General features: G+C 45.2%; 2 protein-coding genes across 3 annotated transcripts in view; both read left to right on the top strand.

Moving 5' to 3' along the window:
• The first annotated feature begins 17 nt into the window (after positions 1-17).
• Positions 18-4736, top strand: LOC121860994 (formin-like protein 3). The gene is made up of 6 exons (XM_042358426.1): positions 18-64; positions 400-523; positions 999-1290; positions 1980-2515; positions 2720-2812; positions 3553-4736. Exons 2-6 carry the CDS (start codon positions 407-409, stop codon positions 3724-3726), a joined length of 1212 nt encoding a protein of 403 aa, XP_042214360.1. The 5' UTR covers positions 18-64; positions 400-406; the 3' UTR covers positions 3727-4736.
• A 1733-nt stretch (positions 4737-6469) lies between these two features.
• Positions 6470-21558, top strand: part of LOC121860993 (glutathione S-transferase 1-1-like) — a 143528-nt gene continuing 128439 nt past the window's right edge. For both annotated transcript variants that reach the window (XM_042358425.1, XM_042358424.1), the window contains exon 1: positions 6470-6569. The gene's annotated coding sequence lies outside the window, so the exon portion shown is untranslated. The remainder of the gene's footprint in view (positions 6570-21558) is intronic.

Below are 21558 nucleotides of genomic sequence, written 5' to 3'. Positions count from 1 at the left end.
CACCACACAAAGACAAAAAGAAAAGAAAAGTCAAAGTAGCTAAACGAGACAAAAAAAAATTCAGGTTAGTTGTTTCCCCATTACAAAGATAACACGTCACTAACACCCCATTACGCGTCACAAACACCCCACTCCACGTCACAAACACCCCATTACGCCTCACTCACTCCGCGTCACTAACACCCCATTACGCGTCACTAACACCCCACGTCACAAACACCCCATTACGCGTCACAAACACCCCACTCCACGTCACAAACACCCCATTACGCCTCACAAACATCCCACTCCACGTCACAAACACCCCATTACGCCTCACTAACACCCCCCATTACAGTAGAGGTGTTGTTTGAGGGTTAAATCCTGACTCGTTGTTAACTGGATGTTTTAATTTGGCAGCAAGGGAATGATTGGTACACCTTATGACTTCCAACACGTTAGTCACGCTGGGATCAACAACGACAACACCTGTACTGTGTCTAATGTTAGCGAAGATAAGGAGCTGCTAAACCTATTCTCTGTTGTAAGTATTGTGTGTGTAGGTGTGTGTTCAAGTATGTGGTAGAGAGGTCATGTATGTATTCAAGTATGTGGAAGAGAGGTCATGTATGTGGTAGAAAGGTCATGTGTGTGGTGAAGTATGTGGTAGAGATGTCATGTATGTGGTAAAATATGTGGTAGAGATGTCATGTATGTGGTGAAGTATGTGGTAGAGAGGTCAAAGCATGTGGTAGAGAGGTCATGTATGTGGTGACACATGTGGAAGAGAGGTCAAGCATGTGGCAGAGAGGTCAAAGCATGTGGTAGAGAGGTCAAGTGTGTAGTTAAGTATGTGGTAGAGAGGTCAAGTGTGTAGTTAAGTATGTGGTAGAGAGGTGATGTATGTGGTGAAGCATGTGGCAGAGGGGTCATATCTGGTTTCTTGAGAGTTGTACCAGTCTTGTATGCACTATATTAATGTCGTCCACCAGCTGCTTACAGTGTGGTCGTCTCAACAGGTTGGGTTAGACCAGACGAAACTGGCAGACGACAATACGAGGAAGTTTGTGTATGACTTTATTGATAAACACGGAGGTATAGAGGAGGCGAAGGCGGCCGACAGGAGATACTCTACCAAGCGGACCATGAGCCACAATCTTGGTAATAGAATAGCATCTGCACCTACACCTCCACCTCCTCGAGTTACTGCTTCCACTGGTTCCATAAATCCTCCACATTCTAGAGTTACTGCTTCCACTGGTTCCATAAATCCTCCTCCACCTCCTCGAGCTCTTCCGCCTGTACCACCTGGTGAGTGATGATTCATTTTTTGAATTGTTGTAGTTTTAACACGCTGAGGATTTTATGTTTTTTAAGTAAGTAATTTACACTTTAAGATAACTCTTATACACTACAGTATTATATGAACCAATTAGAATACCGTCGTCATATCTGAAGGTTGGCGACCACAGTCCTCTTCTCTAAACGTTCTCTGGCTGTTTTCACCAATCCTCTGAGGTTATGTATCTCTCTGGGGGCCATTTTTTAATTCCTTCATCCATCCCAGTCCTTCCCTCCCCCTGGCCCTCCTGCCCTCACCTTTACCCATTAATGTTTCTGTTATTATTCCCATCACCCCTAATTATATGACCAAAATATCTCAATTTTCTTTTTCTCTACATCTCAAGAACAAAATGTGTTGAAAGGTAAATATTACCGCATGCTGTTACACATTAGTCAGGAAGTCGATACTTTGACAGCAGTTAAAGAATGACCGGAGGATTCAGCTCACAGTAACAAGGAGTTACACATCACGTGAGCACCCCAGCCCAGCCCCTGCCCAGCCCTCTTACACATACAGTACTTGTACAGTTTCTTATATTAACCCTTTTGCTGTGGCAGGTTAATCAGTTGTTAGAACTTCACCTCAGTAGTGAGGATTATTAATAAATAAACAATATTGGACCTTTATTTATGATAGCTGTATATTTCATTTACAGAACGCCTCAGCTTTATTCATCCATCACCTCCAGTCAATCGCCACTATCAGGCAGATCGATATGTTGTAGACGACGGCCCCTTGCCACCACCTCCCAAATCTCTCGGGCTACCACCTCCTCCTCCTCCCTCTAGAACTCTTCCTTCACCTCCATCACCCAGTTCAAAATCTAATATTCGTGCACCTTCTCCCCCTCCACCCACAACAAAATATGGTCTTTCTTCATCTGCTCTCTCCAGCTATACTATCCCTCCCCCTCCACCATCTATGTCCAAAGGCAATATTCCAGCTCCCTCTCCTCCCCCTCCTCCATCTATGTCCAAAGGTAATATTCCAGCTCCCCCTCCCCCCCCTCCACCATCTATGTCCAGAGGCAATATTCCAACTCCCCCTCCTCCCCCTCCACCACCGCCATCTGGAAGAGGTCCTCCAGAACCTCCTCCTCCCAAGGGTGGAGTCTTAGGTGGTCCTCGGCCTGCTGTTGACCCTCACGCTGCTCTCCTGGAACATATCCGTAAAGGCTCCGGGACTCTTAAGGTAAGCTTCGACCTTCCTCTATTGATCTAAACATACAACTAATAACTTACAAGAGGTATTTAGTGTGAAGTACATTATATATGACATCGCTCCCCCCTCATCCACCTCTATTAACTAAGTCACTCACCACCACCATTATAGGTGTCCATTATACCTCTTGACATGATGATTTATATAACCAAAGTGTTTTGTGGGAACCAACAGAAGGCAGAACAGTCGTCGCCCCCGCCTCCCTCCACGGACTCACGCACTCAGCTCCTGGAAGACATTAAGAGTCGCGCCTTCAAGCTACACAAGGTTAGTGTGCGGGACTGACCATCTGACCATCTACACCTCTGTAATTGATTTGTTTCACCATGTTTAGTGTTTATCAAATATTTTATAACATTTATCAGTCTACTGATATTTCGTCTGATTTATTTATGTACAGTATACCATTTTCAGCTTCAGGTAATATAATATAATAATAACATAAACTAATAGAACATCATATATGATAAATGGTCTGTCTCTTGTAATGTGTCGTGCTCCTCACGCGGAGTAATGTTGGTCCCTGACGCACGACAAACACCATTTAAAGGACGTACCAAGAAAAATTAGAAGGATTTCAATTGCCTAGTTTTCACTATAGAAGGCAAGGGGCAGCTTGATAAAACTCAGTCGAGTGTTTCCTGGAAGTGACTGCCCGCCCCTCTAGAGGTCATTGCCTCAGGTTAAAGTTACCACAAGTTCAGAAAATAGTTAGGGTAAACATTTTTGGAGTGAGAGTTGTTAACTCTTCAAATAACCTGCCAGGGTGTTGTGACGGCACAGACTCGTTTGAGACCAGACTTGACCATAATGCAGGTTTAGACACATCCAGGAGCCAATACATGCTTAGTACTTGCCAACAGTGTGTAGCAGAGACGTGACTGACTGCTATTAACTGACAAGTGAGGAAGATGTTAACGTCAAATGAATCAACGGAATATCCACTTAACACTAGATCTGTTAAAGCTGTTGTTTCACAGTAAGGTTATCAGGTGGTGTGCCCGCAGGTGGAGGTTGAGGAGGTGGAGATGTCAGAGGAGGAGTCGCTGGGGCTGGAAGGGATCGCCCTGGACCTGCACCGCGCCCTCAAGGAACGAGCCCAGTTCATCCAACCTGGCGATGATGAAGAAGATTCCTCAGATGATGACGAGGATGATGAGTGGGACGACGATGGGTTTTGATGTGTGGTCTCTGTGATGATGGTGTGGCTGGGGTCAAGGTAGTGTGGCTGGGGTCAAGGTGGTGTGGCTGGAGAGTATATAGGTGAGATGAGTAGAGACTCTCATCATCTTTAAAGACTCCTACCAGGTTTCCTCACTCCGAGAAAAGTGAGAGAGATCAGACTACACTTCTACACCAAGTCCCTGGAGAAGTTTTCCAGAAGCAGAAACATCAACACTTTCTGTCTTGTAAAGAATTGGATCCCAGTTGTCTTATTGCCCCTCGTGTGTTTAGTGAAGTTAAATGTTTGTAAATATTGATTAAAAGATATAATTGTTTTAGTGTGAGGAGAAGAGTTTGTGTTTTATGAGAAGTTCAAGTAGAGGTAAAGTACAGAGGCGTAGTTTGGCACTACTCAGAGAGGGTTTATGTGTGATGCAGATTAAGTTTAGCAACAACACAAACACTTGAAATATCTGCTGTTTATTTTCATATATAACAAAGAGTTGTTCAGTATTTGTATTTTTACGAGCTTTTTCACCATTATTTCTCTATTGAAACAAATTGATCAAAAAATATTGGTTATATATCTGTAATTGTACACAAATGGCCGACACAACACGGACATACACCTGATCTAGGCCGAGGGTAGAGTGTCCACTATACATCTAACTTTGGTTTTGGGAAAATTACAATGACACAAACTTCTCCAATGAGGTCCCGGTCTCTGGTAAACATGAATACTCTGTGTCTTTACTCGTCAATTATTTTTACGTTCCTTTGTTTTTCTCGTTCACTTGGGTCACGGGGTGTGAGCCCCCAGACCCTTCCCTATTATATTACTGACACAATGAATTATTTCAGGATCAGTTAAGAGACTTGGGGTCGGATACAGCGTGGACCGCCTGGCTCTTTCCTGTTGTTACATTTTGATGTTAATTATCATTGAAATAATTGTATATGAATAGTTTATAGCTGTTTAAAACATTATTTTAAACTGCTTGTCATCATCGCCTCTCCTTAACTAGTAAATGTTATATATATATATATATATATATATATATATATATATATATATATATATATATATATATATATATATATATATATATATATATATATATATATATATATATATATATATATATATATACAGTATATATACCTGCACTCCATTTATGAATGTAAATAATTTTTTTGTTATATCTGTGTATTATTTTGAAGAAAAAAACGTTGATGTCTAAACAAATTTATTAATGACAACTTTAGTTTTACTTTAATTTTATCCTCTTCGGCACTGATCAGCCTGTTACCCTCTTGGACTACTTACACTGTTGGCAAGTACTAGGCATGCACCGGCTACTGAATGTATCTGAACCTGCGTCCGTGTTGGTCAAGTCTGGTCTTGAAAGAGCTCACACTCGGTGCCGTCACAACACTCTCTGGTAGATTGTTCCAAGAGTTCACAATTCTCACTCCGAAAAAGTTTGTCCTGACAATTTTCTTCAACCTTGAGCTGTGACCCCTTGTGGGGCGGGCGTCCACCAATCCAGGTATGGGCACTCGACCGAGTAGTGCTCTCTGCGATGCTTATAAACTTCTATTAAGTCCCCCCTTGCCTGCCTTTAGTATAAGCTAGGCAGTTGCAGGCGCTCTAATCTCTCTGGATACCCGAGGTGCCGTAACGCGGGCACCAGTCTGGTGGCCCTCCTGTGGACATTGTCATCAACAGACTTTCTTTATGGTGGTGTAGCTCCAGTATTATCACATCCTCTCAAGCTTAGTCCCTACTCTTTATTTCTTCTGGTGATTACCTTAATGCTTACATAACTTAACCTAACCTAGTGCTAACTTAACTTAATACTAACCTAATCTAACATTCACCTAACCTAACGTTAACCTAACACTAACTTAATCTAACGCTAACCTGATGCTAACCTAACACTAATCTAACCATAATTAACCATCGAGTTGCGTTAGGATGTTTGGTCATCAGCTGAAATAACCTGGGAGGCTTATCTTCAAGTGATCCTTCTTATCATTATCACACGGCGTCCAAGTGTAAATATGTGCGGGTCCCTTTGTTCCTCGGGTTGTGCTGTTGATGTACACACACACACACACACACACACACACACACACACACACACACACACACACTACTACTCGAGTCCTCAATAAATATCATTCTCTGGTAATATTATGTGTATTATCACCATGGCTCTTCCTGGTGCTATTATTACCACCAGCTACAACACTCACACCACAACACTTAGAAACATAATCTCCCGGACATACCAGAAGGAGGAGTCTAACCTGACACTGGTGGATCTCACGGTCGGCGGGGCTCCAGTGTTGACAAAATCGGCACACTTTTCCCGCGTCAGGGGTGTGAGGCCCATACACAGATTTTCATTCATGTCTACGTTAACGAGTAGTGGGGGTGAGGATGAGAATGTGGGTTACGTCATTGGGAGGGTGAGGTGAGGTGAGGAGGCCGGCCACGTGTTGCTTGGTGGAGGGGAGTGTTGTGGTCTCCTGTCGTCAACTCCCTGCGGCCGCCACCACTACCACCACCACCTCACTCGTGCCACTGACTTCCCTTCTCTTCCCCGCAGGCCCCGGAAGTGGACGAATGAGGGAGAAATGTGCACTGACAATGCTTACAGCACATGTGAGTTCGTAGAAGATGAGTATGTGTGTGTGTGAGGGAGTGAGGGAAGGGGGCGTAGGACGGGGGAGGGGCGCGGAACGGTCAGTGTGTGTGAGGCCGTCAGTGGAGGTGGACGTTGCTCGGGTCTGCGCGTAGTCACTGGATGCTGGTGTGTGTTGACTCCAGATCCTCGCTCTCTCCTACACACAGGTGAGGCGCCTCCCTTCTCTCACACATGCCCCCACCCCCCCACCTCTCTCTCCCTCCCTCTGAGTCTTCTCTTCCAAGTCTTCATTATCACAAGACATCTGACCACATCCTTCCCACAGTAACCACACCATTACCTGTCCCCACACACACCCACACACCACTTGTCCCACACACACTCCACACCACCACCTGTCCCCCACACACACACACCACCACTTGTCCCACACACACCACCTGTCCCCCACACACACCCACACCACTTGTCCCACACACACTCACACCATCACCTGTCCCACATACACCCACCACCAACTGTGTCCCTACACCCACACCACCACCTGTCCCCACACACCCCACACCACCTGTCCCCCACACACACCCACACCACCACCTGTCCCCACACACCCACACCACCACCTGTCCCCACACACCACCCACACCTGTCCCTCCCACACCCACACACCACCATCTGTCCCCCACACACCACACACCACCTGTCCCCCACACCCACACCACCACCTGTCCCCCACACACCTTACCACCTGTCCCTCCCACACACCCACATCCACCTGTCCCTCCCACACACCCACACCCACCACCTGTCCCTCCCACACACCCTACACCACCATGTCCCCCACACACACACCACCACCACCTGTCCCCCACACACCCACACCACCACCTGTCCCCACACACCCACACCACCTGTCCCCCACACACCACTGTCCCTCCCACACACCCACACCACCACCTGTCCCCCACACACCCACATCACCACCTGTCCCCCACACACCCACACCACCACCTGTCCCCACACACCCACACCACCACCTGTCCCCCACACACCACACTACCACCTGTCCCTCCCACACACACCACCTCTCCTCCCCACACACCCACACCACCACCTGTCCCCCACACATCCACACCACCACCTGTCCCCCACACACCTACACACCACCTGTCCCCCACCACCACCACCCACCACCCCTCCCACCACCCCTCCCACCCACCCCCCTCCACCACCCCTCCCACCACCCCTCACACCCCCCTCACCCCCCCTCCACCCACCCCCCACCCCTCCCCACCACCCCCCTCACCCCCCCACCACCCCTCACCACCCCCCACCCCTCACCACCCCTCACCACCCCTCCCCACCCCCCACCCCTCACCACCCCTCACCACCCCTCACCCACCACCCCACCACCCCTCCCCCCTCACCACCCCCTCACCACCCTTCACCACACCCACCCCTCACCACCCCTCACCACCCTCACCACCCCTCACCCACCCACCCCTCACCACCCACCACCCCTCACCCTCACCACCCCTCACCACCTCACCACACCACCCCCTCACCACCCCACCTCACCACCCCACCACCCCTCACCACCCCCTCATCACCCCTCACCCACCCCTCACCCACACCTCACTTTATGTTTGACTGGGCTGTCCTCTCCCCCCCGTCACCACTTCGTATAGTGAACCTCACCACATACTTGCCTCCTCCCTCATACTTACCTCACTCATACTTGCCCCATACTTGCCTCCTCTTCCTCCCTCATACTTACCTCCCTCTTCCTCCTCATCTTGCCTCCTCTTCCTCCTCACTTCCCCTCCCTTCCTCCCTCATACTTACCTCACTCATACTTGCCTCACTCTCTTCCTCCCTCTGCCCTCCTCTGCCTTCATACTTGCCTCACTCTTCCTCCCTCATACTTACCTCACTCATACTTGCTTCATACTTGCCTCACTCTTCCTCCCTCATACTTACCTCACTCATACTTGCCTCATACTTGCCTCACTCTTCCTCCTCACACCTGTTCACCTTTGCTTCCCAGATAAACAGATGTTGTCCGTAAGTTACTCTTGAGATACACGTGTTTCTCTTCTCATACGTGACTGACACACCTGTACTGTGTTCCTAGGAGGCAGGTGTGTCTATAACCAGGTGTTGTCTGACCTTACTCCGCGTGAACAGGTGTTTTATTTTATCTCACACACCTGTTAGATATAATAATTGTCGGTAAAACTGTGCAGGTGTGGTTTTCTTCACTAATGACACCACACACCTGTCCTGTAACCCCCCCCCTCCTCCCCCTCAGGATGTAGGTATGTGCGTGTGTGTGTGTGTGTGCAACAGGTGTTTTCCCCCACAATAACACAACACAACACAACACAACACAACACAACACAACACAACGTATCAAGCAGACATGAAATAGGTTAGGAAAAGACATAAGCCATATTCACAGACATAAGACAGCTGCAGGTAGTAAAGCCATATAAAGATACCTCCTCCTCTTCTTCCTCCTCTTGTGGCTTTTAAAAATATAATGATTCACCAAGCACATTATCGTAAGTTGGGCACATATTAAAGACTGACCTCTGATCCTAACTTGGAATAGCATATATACTTGTAGGGTATTGGTCCTGTATGGTGTATGGATAACGTGTATGTCTTATGAGTATGGTTGTGTTTATGTACTGAAACCCTATTGAGTACGATGGATTAGCCCCTTGAGTACCTAGTTAAACTCTTGTGTACGATGGATTAGCTTACTGTAGATGTTTAAAGCCTTTGAGTACGTAGCCATCCTCTTGAGTACAATGCATTAGTCGAGTAAAGATGTCTTAATATCTGGAGTACGGAGCCAATATCTCTTGAGTACGAAGGAACGTTTAACCTCTTTGAGTACAACGGCTGAGGCCCTTTGAGTCCAGTATTAACGTAATCCTTTCATTAGTACTCAGGGTAATAATAATAATAATAATAATAATAATTTACAGTAAAATATTCCACGAATTAAATAGCCTGTCTTCTCAATAACGAGGCTGAGTGACACGTAATAAATACAGTTCAATATAACGAGTGTGAGGGGACAGAGAGAGCGAACACACACACACACACACGCTCACGCTCACACACACACACACACACAGTTAACAACATTATCCCAAACATACTTCACTTGTTAACTCATAATGTTAAGTGTGAGATACGAACAAGAGTGGAAACATGCCTAAAGAATTTCAAACATGGCGGTGGTAAGCGAGGGGGGTGCTGAGGTGTCCATATTTTCTTATATTTATGTCTATTATTCAGTGTATTAGTCGTATTTAATGTAGTTACAGGGGCTAGGGGTGTACCTCTTGGTGGTCTTGTCGTAGTTAGTATTGGTATAGGAGTGTAGTGATGGTGTACCGGGCCGTAGTTGGGTGTGTGGGGTACTCTGAGCAATGGCCAATCTCGTTTTATATATTTAATTATGTAATGTTGGAGCCACAATGGTCTCTCGAAATTGCTCTCTTACACAATTCTGGGTCCGTCTATGAGTGTCCTTATTCACTGCACCTAACCTAACCTAACCTAACCTAACTTATGTAAAAAAAAAATATAATAACAGTTCAACAACAATAATTTCGTCTCTGGAGTGTTTACAAAGTTCCTTGATGTTTGAATTTGTTTTCGCATTATTGAAATCCCCAAATTAACACAAAAAATCAACTTTATTAACATCTGTATTATAACTGTATTCTTCATCATGTTCTCCAGTGTGAGCTACAGGCGAAGTGGTAAAGAATACAGCTAAGAACGAGGTATATATCTTTGTTTTAGTTATATAATTTCATCAAGGGACTTCGTAAACACACTGTATGTAATGGTTATATCACTAGCCGTCAGAAAATATTTACACCCGTAGTCACTGACCCTCTTGTAAACACCACTACATCTCTATTAATGGCGGATATAATACTGTACTCTTATTTAACCTTTATTCACTTACTTGACAGGCAGAGATGAATCGTCCTCCACTTGATCTTGATATTTGAGTGAGTGGTGATGTACAGACACGATCTTCAAGTGTAGTTAATAATCAATTTTTTTTTTAACCCCGCGGGATCTTGTCGTCCAATAATGATGTTTACTTGTTGTTGTCACCTCAAAGGATTATATTTATTTCGTATATTTATTCGTTAATTAAGAAAACTAAAATGAATAAACAGTAAGATATAAAAATAAAAGGCTAATATTTTTATTTATGTCTCTTGGGGTAAATAATAAAGGGAGGGAGAGTTTAGCCATGTTCATCCTACCACTCATGACGGCTCCAATATTATGTCACTGAGTTTCCTTCCTTCTTCTCCTTCTTCTCCTTCTCCTCCTTCTTCTTCTCCTTCTCCTCCTTCTTCTTCTCCTTCTCCTCCTTCTTCTTCTCCTTCTCCTCCTTCTTCTTCTCCTTCTCCTCCTTCTTCTCCTCCTTCTTCTTCTCCTTCTCCTTCTTCTCCTCCTTCTTCTCCTCCTTCTCCTCCTTCTTCTCCTTCCCCTCCTCTGTGCCCCCGTTTGGTAAGATAACACTACTCCCTTTGTTATTGTTCTTCTTCGTGTTATTGTTCTTGTTCGTGTTCCAGTAGACAGTTAAGTGAAAAACACCAGTATAACCTGATTAAAGCTATCTCTCTTTCTCTAACTCACCCATACACTCTCTCACTTTCTTACTCTCTCTCTCTCTTTCTCTCTTTACCTCTCTCCTTGTCTCACTCTCACTCTCTCTCTCTCTCTCTCACACCTCCCCTCTCTCTCTCTCTCTCTCTCACTCTACAGGTGAGCAATAGAGGTGACAGGCAGGCAGAGGTGACAGAAGCAGATTAGTCTTTATCGTGTCTCTAGATCCGGTGTGTGTGTGTGTGTGTGTGTGTGTGTGTGTGTGTGTGTGTGTGTGTGTGTGTGTGTGTGTGTGTGTGTGTGTGTGTGTGTGTGTGTGTGTGTGTGTGTGTGTGTGTGTGTGTGTGTGTGTGTGTGTTTATTTTTGGTGTTTTGTATTTGTAATGGACTTAAAATGTAATATTTGTGTGGACTTAAAATGTAATATTTGTGTGTTAGGTTAGTTGAGTGCCCATTAAAACTGGGGCCCCATTAAGACTAAGGGCCCATTAAGACTAGGGGCCCCATCAACCCTGGGGCCCATTAAAGAAAACAACTTGACCTGGATTTAAAAAAAACCCTCATATATACACTTCTTTAAACAGAGTCAACATTGCCAACAGCAGCTCATATTACGCTCCTCAAGTTACACCGTTGGCAATACTGCTCAGAGGCGAATGAAGCCAAACAGACTTCTATTTAATTTTTTATAACGCTTGTGGAGAGAGAGAGAGAGAGAGAGAGAGAGAGAGAGAGAGAGAGAGAGAGAGAGAGAGATGCACGAGGTTCAGACATTATATTTGGTTAATAATATCCAAAGATAAGAAGCCTCATAGATCCCGAGCCAGAGGAGGTGGTATAGGGGAGGGGGTGCTGGTGACAACGCTATGTTTTGGCGGGAAGTAGCCATGGCGAGGAGAATGACTCACTCTTGGCTACAACTAATGAACTCTGATGTGGATGATACTATTTTGACGTAAATTATTCGCTCAGGGTTAAAGATTCACTCTGATCTAGGTATAAACTATTTTTAGCGTGGAGTAAAAGCTTTTGGCGAGATATGGCCGGTTCTGGAGATATATAGCCAATCAAAACGGGAAAAATAGCCAACGGGGATGATAAATAGCCAATCTTCATATAAATAGCCAACAATGACGATAAACAGCCAAACAACATAAAAATAGCCAAAATAAAATATAAAATAGCCAACCAAAACGATAAATAGCCAAATAGACACGATTTTTTTTAAATTATGAAGAAATAAAATAAAGAAACGATTAAGCGATACATTGCAGCGATAGAAGAGCTATAGAGCGATAGAATGGTGCCTCTACCTGTTAATTATGTAGACTACGAGGGGGGGGGGGTGCTGTGTAAACATTGTCAAGTAATACTGTAGAGTAATTAAGGTCAACAGTACAAGTGGTATTTTAAATGTGATTGGTGAGTTGTGGTGCTGAGAGAGAGAGAGAGAGAGAGAGAGAGAGAGAGAGAGAGAGTTACAAACATACAATACCATCATTATTTATCTCCCTCACCCCCTCCCTCATCCCCCCTCACCCCCTCCCTTATCCTCTCACCCCCTCCCTTATCCTCTCACCCTCCTCTCTCCCTCCTCCTCCTTCACCCTCCCCTACTCACTCTCCATCCCACTCCACGTGCCACTAAACCTCATGAAAATTCTACATATGGGTCAACGTAAAACAAAATCAACCAATCACGTCACTCCAGGTAATGGACCAATGAGAACGTCGATTAATCCCTTTTTAGTGGGGGGGTAATGATGTTAATAATGACGTAAATTAACAAACAAATAACAAAATGACAGGTGTGTGGTAGTGGAGGCATATATGTGTGACAGGTGTGTGGTAGTAGAGGTAGGTAGGTGTAACAGGTGTGTGGTAGTGGAGGTAGGTAGGTGTAACAGGTGTGTGGTAGTGGAGGCAGATATGTGTGACAGGTGTGTGGTAGTGGAGGCAGATATATGTGACAGGTATGTTGCATTTTATCATCAGTTCCATCTTATGACAAGTCAGGTTAAGTAATTAGCTCTTTCCGTCGTTTGGGTGGAGTTATTAATGGGTGGGATGGGTGTAGGGAGTGGGTGTGGGTTGGCTAGGTGTGGGTGGGCTAGGTATGGGTGGGCTAGGGTGGGCAGGGAAGTAGGCAGTGGGTGGGTCGTCGCTCACACAGGAGACATTTAGGTCAACATTTTCTCATTAAAATTGTAGTTGCGTCATTCAGCTCTATAAACGCTTTTCCTGACTGACTCACTGACCGATTTACTAACTAACTCACTGAACTGACTGACTGAACTGACTAACTGTACGGAAAGCTACATAGTTGGGTCATAACTTAAAAACACCTATTTCTGTAGTCTAAAAAATACACATCACTGAAAAACTACGTAAAATTATCGTACATTTTCCCCAAACTAACGAAAACTACACACACAAAAAAACTAACGTGATAATTTTTAATACATTTTTTTTAGTATAATGTCGACAGGTAAGTAGTAAGGGAGGGGGAAAGTATAAATATTTTGATTTAAAAAGTATATGGACATACTCTGTAGACGGGCACAGGGACGGTAGGGAGGAGGACGAGAACGGAAATACGTCAACAAAAACACGTAAATATGGATTACTCGCTGACGAACGCCTCTCCTACCTCACCACCTCGGATTATTATTATTATTGCCTTACGCGAACGGATATGATGCTGTTTATCTTCTGTCTGTGTATACTTGGATCTCTCTATGTATGTATATTTATGCCTGTGTGTATTTTATGTATACCTGCCTCTCTATGTATGTATATTTATGCCTGTGTGTATTTTATGTATACCTGCCTACCTGCCCTTACCTCTCTATGTATATCTGAGTGTGTGTATATTTTATATGTATATTTTATGTTTACCTGCATGTCTGTATCTACCTGTAATCATTAAGGTGTACTCTTTCTACCTGATAATCGGTACATTCTTACCTGCATTAATTAACTTAGTACATACCTACCTACCCACCCACCCACCCACCTGGATGGACTTGGCAATCAATACCTGCCAAGTGAGGGAGACTTCTCGACACCTTTAGCAGCCAAATACAACTCAATGTCACCCGTCCCACAAGGAAATGTATTTAGCAGGTGCAGCTATATGAGGGAGGTGGGGGGGGAGGTGGGGAGATGAGGGAGGGAGGGAGGGAGGTGAGGGAGGGGAGGGAGGAGGGAGGTGAGGGAGGGAGGGAGGGAGATTGGTCACCTGGGCGCCCGTGACTGTATAAATGGGTGGAAGGGGAAGGAGGAGGGTGGGTAAGGAAGGAGGGTGGGGGAGGGAAGGAGGAGGGTGGGGGAAGGAAGGAGGAGAGGGAGGGAAGGAGGAGGGTGGGTAAGGAAGGAGGATGGGGAGATGAAGGAAGGAACGAAGAAAGGAGGGAGGAGAGGGTATCAGCTGACTAAAGGTAAACAAAGGTAATAATCTCACCTGGTGGGTCCTTCACTAACTCATTAACCTGACCAAGATACAGGAAACACGTAATTAATTCCTGGTAAGAAGGTGACTATTTTGTGTGAAGGGTCATTAATGCAAGTAATGACCATAATTATTTATTTATTTTAATCACCACATCGTTAATTAGTTGATTGTAGAGTAATTAGATTGTAATTATGAAGGGGAAAAAAATATAATATACAGTTTGTTTCAGAAGACTTTACGACAGATTACACGGAGAGAGTAAAAAAAAAAATATTGGAACCTCTGAGATGATATGAAATAAATTAGATGTTTTTTTGAAGCCTTTAGGAAGCCAGGCGATGTTTTTTCTATCAATATTTACATAAACATTTGAGGTGTTGAGGCTTCACCACCTGAATATCCCAGAGAGAGTTTTGGAACATAGGATAAATACGTAATAATGCGAGGCTTTAAATATGAGTGACAATGACCAGATTTTTAAAAGATCTTGATGTTTACTGTAATAATAAAAGAAGTTGATGGAGAGAGAGAGAGAGAGAGAGAGAGAGAGAGAGAGAGAGAGAGAGAGAGGGGAAGAGGAGGGTAAGGAGTGGTTGTTCCTATCAAAACGGGGGCACGGAGGAGGAGGAGGAGGAGGAGAAGAAGAAGAAGAAGAAGAACAGAGGAGAAGAAAACCAGTCAACACGAAAAGAGGACGAACTGTAAACAAGCGTTAGATAAACAAACCAAAAATAAATACAAAAAATATAAACAAAATAAAGTAAGGAACCGGGACAGAGAGAATAAACAGAGGAAGAATAAAAACAACAAAACAGTGGAATAAATAAGTAAATAAACAAGAGGAACAGAAGAGACAGATAAATAGACAGACGAGGATAGAACAGAGACAGACAGACAGACAGACAGACAGACAGACAGACAGACAGGCTTGAGCGTAAGTAGAGAAGGAGAATGGGGGAGAAAGGAAGATAGTTAACGAAGAAGAAGAAGAGGAGGAAATAATGATAATTAGGACAGGAGGTAGATAAGAAAGTAGACAAAAGGTAGACAGGAAAATGTATGGGACAGGGAGTAGACAGTAATGAAGAAGTAACATAGGGTGGAATGGATGAGGAGGAGGAGGAGGAAGGGAATGAAGGAAGGAAGGAAGGAAGGAAGGAAGGTAATCTGGAACAGCAAGATAAAGAGGAGGAGGAGGAAGGGAAGAAAGGAAAGAAGGAAGGAAGGAAGGAAGGAAGGAAGGAAGGCAATGAGAAACAGTAGGAAGCAGTAGAAGAAGAAGGAAGAGGTGAAGGAGGAGAAGGAGGAGGAGGAAGAAGAAAGAGGGTAGTGAAGTGTGGCGCCTCTGGGGGTAGGTAATGTCAACAAAGGTGAGTCAGCTGATTGGACCATTTCCCCCCCTTCTACCTTCTTCTTCTTCTTCTTCTTCTTCTTCTTCCTCCTCCTCCTCCTTTCTTTTTTCTTCTTTCCTCCCCCTCCTTCTTCTTCTCTAACCACACCCCCCTTCTAACCACACCCCTTCTGACCACACCCTCCCTCCCACCCTTCTAACCACCCTCCTCACCACCCCTTCTAACCACCCCTTTCCTCACCACACCACACCCTCCCTCACCACACCCCTCCCCACCCCCTCCCTCCCCACCCCTCCCCTCACCCACCCCTCCCTCACCCACTCCCACACCCCTCTACCCCCACACCACCCCCTCCACCCACACCCCTCCCACCACCCCCTCCCTCACCACACCCCTCCCTCCCCACACCCCTCCCCTCACCCACCCCCCACCCACACCCCTCCTCCACCACACCCCTCCCCACCCCCCACCTCCCTCACCCTACCTCCCCTCACCCCCCCTCCTCCCCACACCCCCTACCCACACCCCTCCCCACCACACCCCTCCCCCACCCCTCCCTCACCACACCCCTCCCCCCCCCCTCCCCACCACCCCCCCCACCCCACCACCCCCCTCCCCCACACCTCACTCACCCCCCCTCTCCACCCACACCCCTCCCCTCCCACCCTATTATCCCACTCACCTCCCTCCCTCTCATCCCTCCTTCACTCCCTCCCTCTCTCCCCTCTCACTCGCTCCCTCTCCTCCCTCCCCCTCTCTCCCCATGTACCCTAACTCCCAGTCCTTCTCCCCTCTCCTCTCACTCCATCTCTTCACAACACCTCTTTCTCCCTCTCTCCTTGCCTCATTCTTCCTCACTTCTCCCTCTTCCTCCTTCTTATTCCCATGTCTCTCTCCTATGTCTCCTCTTATCAACTAACCTTGCATATTCACCTTTATTCCTCCCTCCTCTTCAATCTTCCTCCTAATATCTGATCCTCCTCCTCCTCCTCCTCCTCCCCCCTTCCCCCTTCCCCCTCCCCTTTTCCCCCTCCCCCATCCTTCCCCCTTCCCCCACCTTCCCCCCCATGACGACATATACATTTTTTCTCCCATGATGAACTGGCACACGACCAAACGCAACCTGATCATTACTTTACACTACTTGTTTATCCTGGGAAAAATACTGCCCTAGAGACGAAAAGAATCTCTAATTTGATTTTTCTATTTTTCTCTATCTTTCTTTACCCTGTTTTCTTATTTATTTGTTTTCTTATTTATCTTTAGTTCTTCCGTTACGATAGAATGAGGTCGTAAGAGTTTAATTTTGTTGCGTTAGAATGATTGGCAACTTTTATGGAGAAGGAAATTTACATATTCGAAATCAAGACGCAGGCAACTAATGTTAGATATATACCAAGAACAAGGGGGGGATTTAAATCATTTATATTTTCTATCTAAAGCTGGTAAAGTAAACCTAATCTAATCTAAACTAAACTAACCTAATGATCCAAGGTTATTATTGGTTAGGATGAGTTTTAGTCGGCTTATGTCATTTGAAAAATTAATATCTTTGTGGCTCGTGTTCGTGGAAAGTTCGTAACACTAGCTTAACACTCGGCTGTTTTACCCTTTGTAAAGAATTATTAAACAAATACTTGAAATATCTATTTAAAACTTCCCCGTATAATAATCTAAAAAAAAATAATTACCTTTCACCTACTTTCTCAATTAAAAATCTGAGAAACTAAATTAAATTAAAAACTAATCAACGAGAATCTGAACAGGTGTCATTGTTTGTTTACCCGATCACCTGACGAGGTTTAAAAGGCCCTCACCGGTGTTACTGTCTCTCGTGTGTAAGAGGTTGCCTTGTTTACCGAAGTGTGTAGTGAAAATTGATCTATATTCATTAATTTATAGCAGTGTAGTGAAAGATAAGAGCAAGAGACGAGGATAATGTAACAAATGACTTTGGTGTAAGCTAGAGAACTCGTGCTGTGATGATCAGACGTATTTAATTAAGACGCAAGACTTTCTCCGGGTATGATGCAGTAACCAGAGACTATCCTGAAGGTACAGTGGTAATTATATACGCTACTCACTCCTATAATCTTAATTTTATCCGAGTGGGAAGATTATATTTTACGTGAGGTGACTGGCGGAGCAAGAATGTATAATGTTGAAAATTTACAAAAGAAGATAATTATCACTCATAAAACTACTCTATGATCGTTAAGTCAAGTTACATGTGATTGGTTAGTTTTGTGTTTAGAATCGACTGCCTTAACAGCCTCGGTCAAATAATTTTCCAACATTGTCTACACGTCTTGCTCGCGGGAGGCCTTGACATGGCTGCAGGTCCCCCCACCTTAACATATCCTAGCTAGTAACTCTGCCAAGTCTCCCAGCTGTGAGACCAAACCTTACCTGCTGGGACTAGGATGACTGGCCATCATCCATCAACCACGCTATTTTTATTCTTGATAAGTAAACAATATCATCTCTAGTGATTACATGACCGTAGTTAGGTATATACATCTCAGGGTAGTTAGACTAGGGGGGGGGTACGTGCCGCCAGACAAGTGCATTTGGTAACCTGTTTCAATCTCCTGGTGATTGCTCAAGCGGCCACTGACCCGTTTATTCGTCAACCCGCGGGCCACCCTGCACCTGGTCATAGTAACAGCTATAAACACCACCGCTGGCTCGGATAAAGCGACTTAATACAGCTTTTGGGTTAATGAGAGCCAAACAGTCCTCTCTGCCTGCCCCCTACAACACAGGAATTAAAGTTAGATTAAATATAAGTAATTCGGGTCTTCCATATAATTTTAATCTCGCTAAGAACACAACACAGTAAAACCAACGGACTATAGAGGAAAATCCGTTATATCAAGGTTCCTTAGATGTAAAATCTCCATATACCGAACTACATACAGATGAAAATCCATTATATCCAGGGTCCGTTAGATGTGAACCCCCCATATAACGGATTATATGGAGAGTTAAGTGCGTTATATGGAGGTTTCACTGTATTGGTCATTCTACATGATTACTTAACAACAGAATTACCTTGAGACTCTACCTTTAATTAGATACAAAAGCTAAAAACACCAATTAAGACACGGAATTACGGGTCATACATACATACATACATACATACATACATACATGCATACATACATACATACATACAGACAGACAGACACTTCACCCGGGACGTTACCAAGCTATATACACCACAACATGCGCGCGCCATTGCCTCTCACCCCCACTGGCGACGATTATAAATGATACTCAATTTATCGTGTTTATAGATTATTATTATTATCGAATTTCCAGCGGCTAGCAGATACCTTCACGTTCCTAGTCATCTGAGGCAACATGTGTTATAATTAATCACCTGTTGTTTAGTAATTTCGTGTAGTAATTTGGAATTTTTTTTTAGGCACGTATCTTATCATCTCGGAATAATTTTTTTTTAAGCTCGTAGCCTAATGACTGATGTAAATAAACTCACGTGTTTATTGTTATTTACGTAAACATTATTAATATATTTTCTGTGTGATAATAAACTGTTTTTTTTATTTGATTTGTATTTTTTTTTAGTTAATTTACAATGTTATTTTATTATTGTGGGTTTTATTTATTTTGTTTTTGTTTCTAAAGGTATTTTGAAAGAAGAGAGAGAGAGAGAGAGAGAGAGAGAGAGAGAGAGAGAGAGAGAGAGAGAGAGAGAGGTGAAGCAGACTGAAGCAAGCAACCTAAAGTGATATGAGACTTGATTGGTTCGGACCGTAGACTCTGATCATTTATTAACTCATTCCATAGACCTTGACTTCTGATTGGCTACATTCATTGATTTTGACATCTGATTGACCAAATCCATAGACTCTTGACTTCTGATTGGCCAAGTCCATAGATTTTAAACGATTTCAGAATTACAACGAATTTAAGAATCAACGTAAGAATGAACGCAAGAATTAACGCCAAAAACAACTCAAGAATTAACGTAAAAATAACAAAGAAATGACGCAAGATTTGACGCAAGAATCCACGTAAGAATCACAAGGGATCATCTTGGTATTTTTTTGTTTAGCCTCTTAATTTAGATGTTTTATGTTTAATCGTGATTGGCTGCGCAGTGACACACGACAGGTGACAAAAAGGCTGTGATTGGTGGGCTTGTCGAGGTGTATTTAAAGCCCCTTGAGGGAGACTTGGGACAGTGGAAGAAGAAGAGAGAGGAAGAACAAGAAGGAAGAGAAGAGAATAAAGAAGAAGAAGAAGTAAGAGAAGAGAATAAAGAAGAAGAAGAAGAAGAAGAAGAATGATGATGCTGCTGACGATATGCGCCATTTCCTAAAACCAAGTGTCAGTAAACGTCAGCAGCAGAGGTTGGACGTCATTAGTCAGGAATGCCTCAAAACTCGCCCTTGTAGCTGACGTGTCGATGATGTCAGCTCGTCATTAAGTAGAGCTACGGGTTCATTAAGACTGACTAACTGACTGACTGGCGGATTAGTTCTGTCAGCTAGTTGGTAGTTAGAGGTGTCAGTTCTGTGTGTGTGTGTGTGTGTGTTGCACCACCGGCGTCCCCAAGGTGAACTTTTTTGCCTCCTCTCTCTCTCTCTCTCTCTCTCTCTCTCTCTCTCTCTCTCTCTCTCTCTCTCTCTCATGCGTTCTCTCTTTCTCCTTTCGTTTCGTCATATCTCACCACACAGATAGATAGCTGGATAGATAGATAGGTAGATAGATAGATATATACCACCGCCTCCACACGCTCATTCACTTACACACTAGCACCCTCCCCCCCACACCCTCACACACCCCACACACCCTCCTCTCCTCCTCACACACCCTCACGCACCCTCACACACCCTCACGCACCCTCACACACCCTCACCCACTATACCCACACTGTAGGTAAGCTCGTGTTTATCCACAAAATATTTTCCCTGTGTTAGCCAATCCTTTACAGTGTCACTACCACTACCACCACCACTGCTACCACCGCACCACTACCCACCACCACCACCACCACCACCACCACTGCTACCACCACCACCACCACCACCACCACTGCCACCACCACTGCTGCCACTACCACCACCACCACCACCACCACCACCACCACCACCACTGCTACCACCACGCGCGCACTACCACCACCACCACCACCACCAGCATCACCGCCACCACCGCCACCACCACCACCACCACCACCACCACCACCACTACTACCACCACCACCACCACCTACCACCACCACCACCACCACCACTGCTACCACCACCACCACCACCACCACCACCACCACCACCTGTCACCACTGCCACCACCACTGTCACCACCACTGCCACCACCACTGCCACCACCACCACTGTCACCACTGCCACCACCACTGTCACAACTGCCACCACTGCCACCGCCACCGCTGCCACCACCACCACTGCCTCTACCACCACTGTCACCACTACCACCACCACTGTCACCACCACCACTGCCACCAACACTGCCACCACTGCCACCACCACCACCACCACCACCCACCACCACCACCACCACCAGCAGCACCACCACCACCATCACCGCACCACTACTACTACTACCACTACCTGCCACTGCCCCCACCACCACCACTACTACCACCACCACTGCCACCACTACCACCACCACCACCACCACCACCACTACCCCCACTACCACCACCACTGCTACCACCACCACCACCACCACTGCCACCACTACCTTC

This window comes from Homarus americanus, unplaced genomic scaffold (assembly GCF_018991925.1).
Source record: "Homarus americanus isolate GMGI-L3 unplaced genomic scaffold, GMGI_Hamer_2.0 scaffold52806, whole genome shotgun sequence".
In the NCBI taxonomy this organism is placed as follows: Eukaryota; Metazoa; Arthropoda; class Malacostraca; order Decapoda; family Nephropidae; genus Homarus; species Homarus americanus.
This window is presented reverse-complemented; position numbering and strand designations above follow the sequence as displayed.

Coding starts and splice junctions, on each gene's coding strand:
- LOC121860994 (XM_042358426.1), top strand. CDS start 407: ATGATTGGTACACCTTATGACTTCCAACACGTTAGTCACGCTGGGATC. Junction 524..998: donor TGCTAAACCTATTCTCTGTT/GTAAGTATTGTG, acceptor TCGTCTCAACAG/GTTGGGTTAGACCAGACGAA. Junction 2,516..2,719: donor AAGGCTCCGGGACTCTTAAG/GTAAGCTTCGAC, acceptor GGGAACCAACAG/AAGGCAGAACAGTCGTCGCC.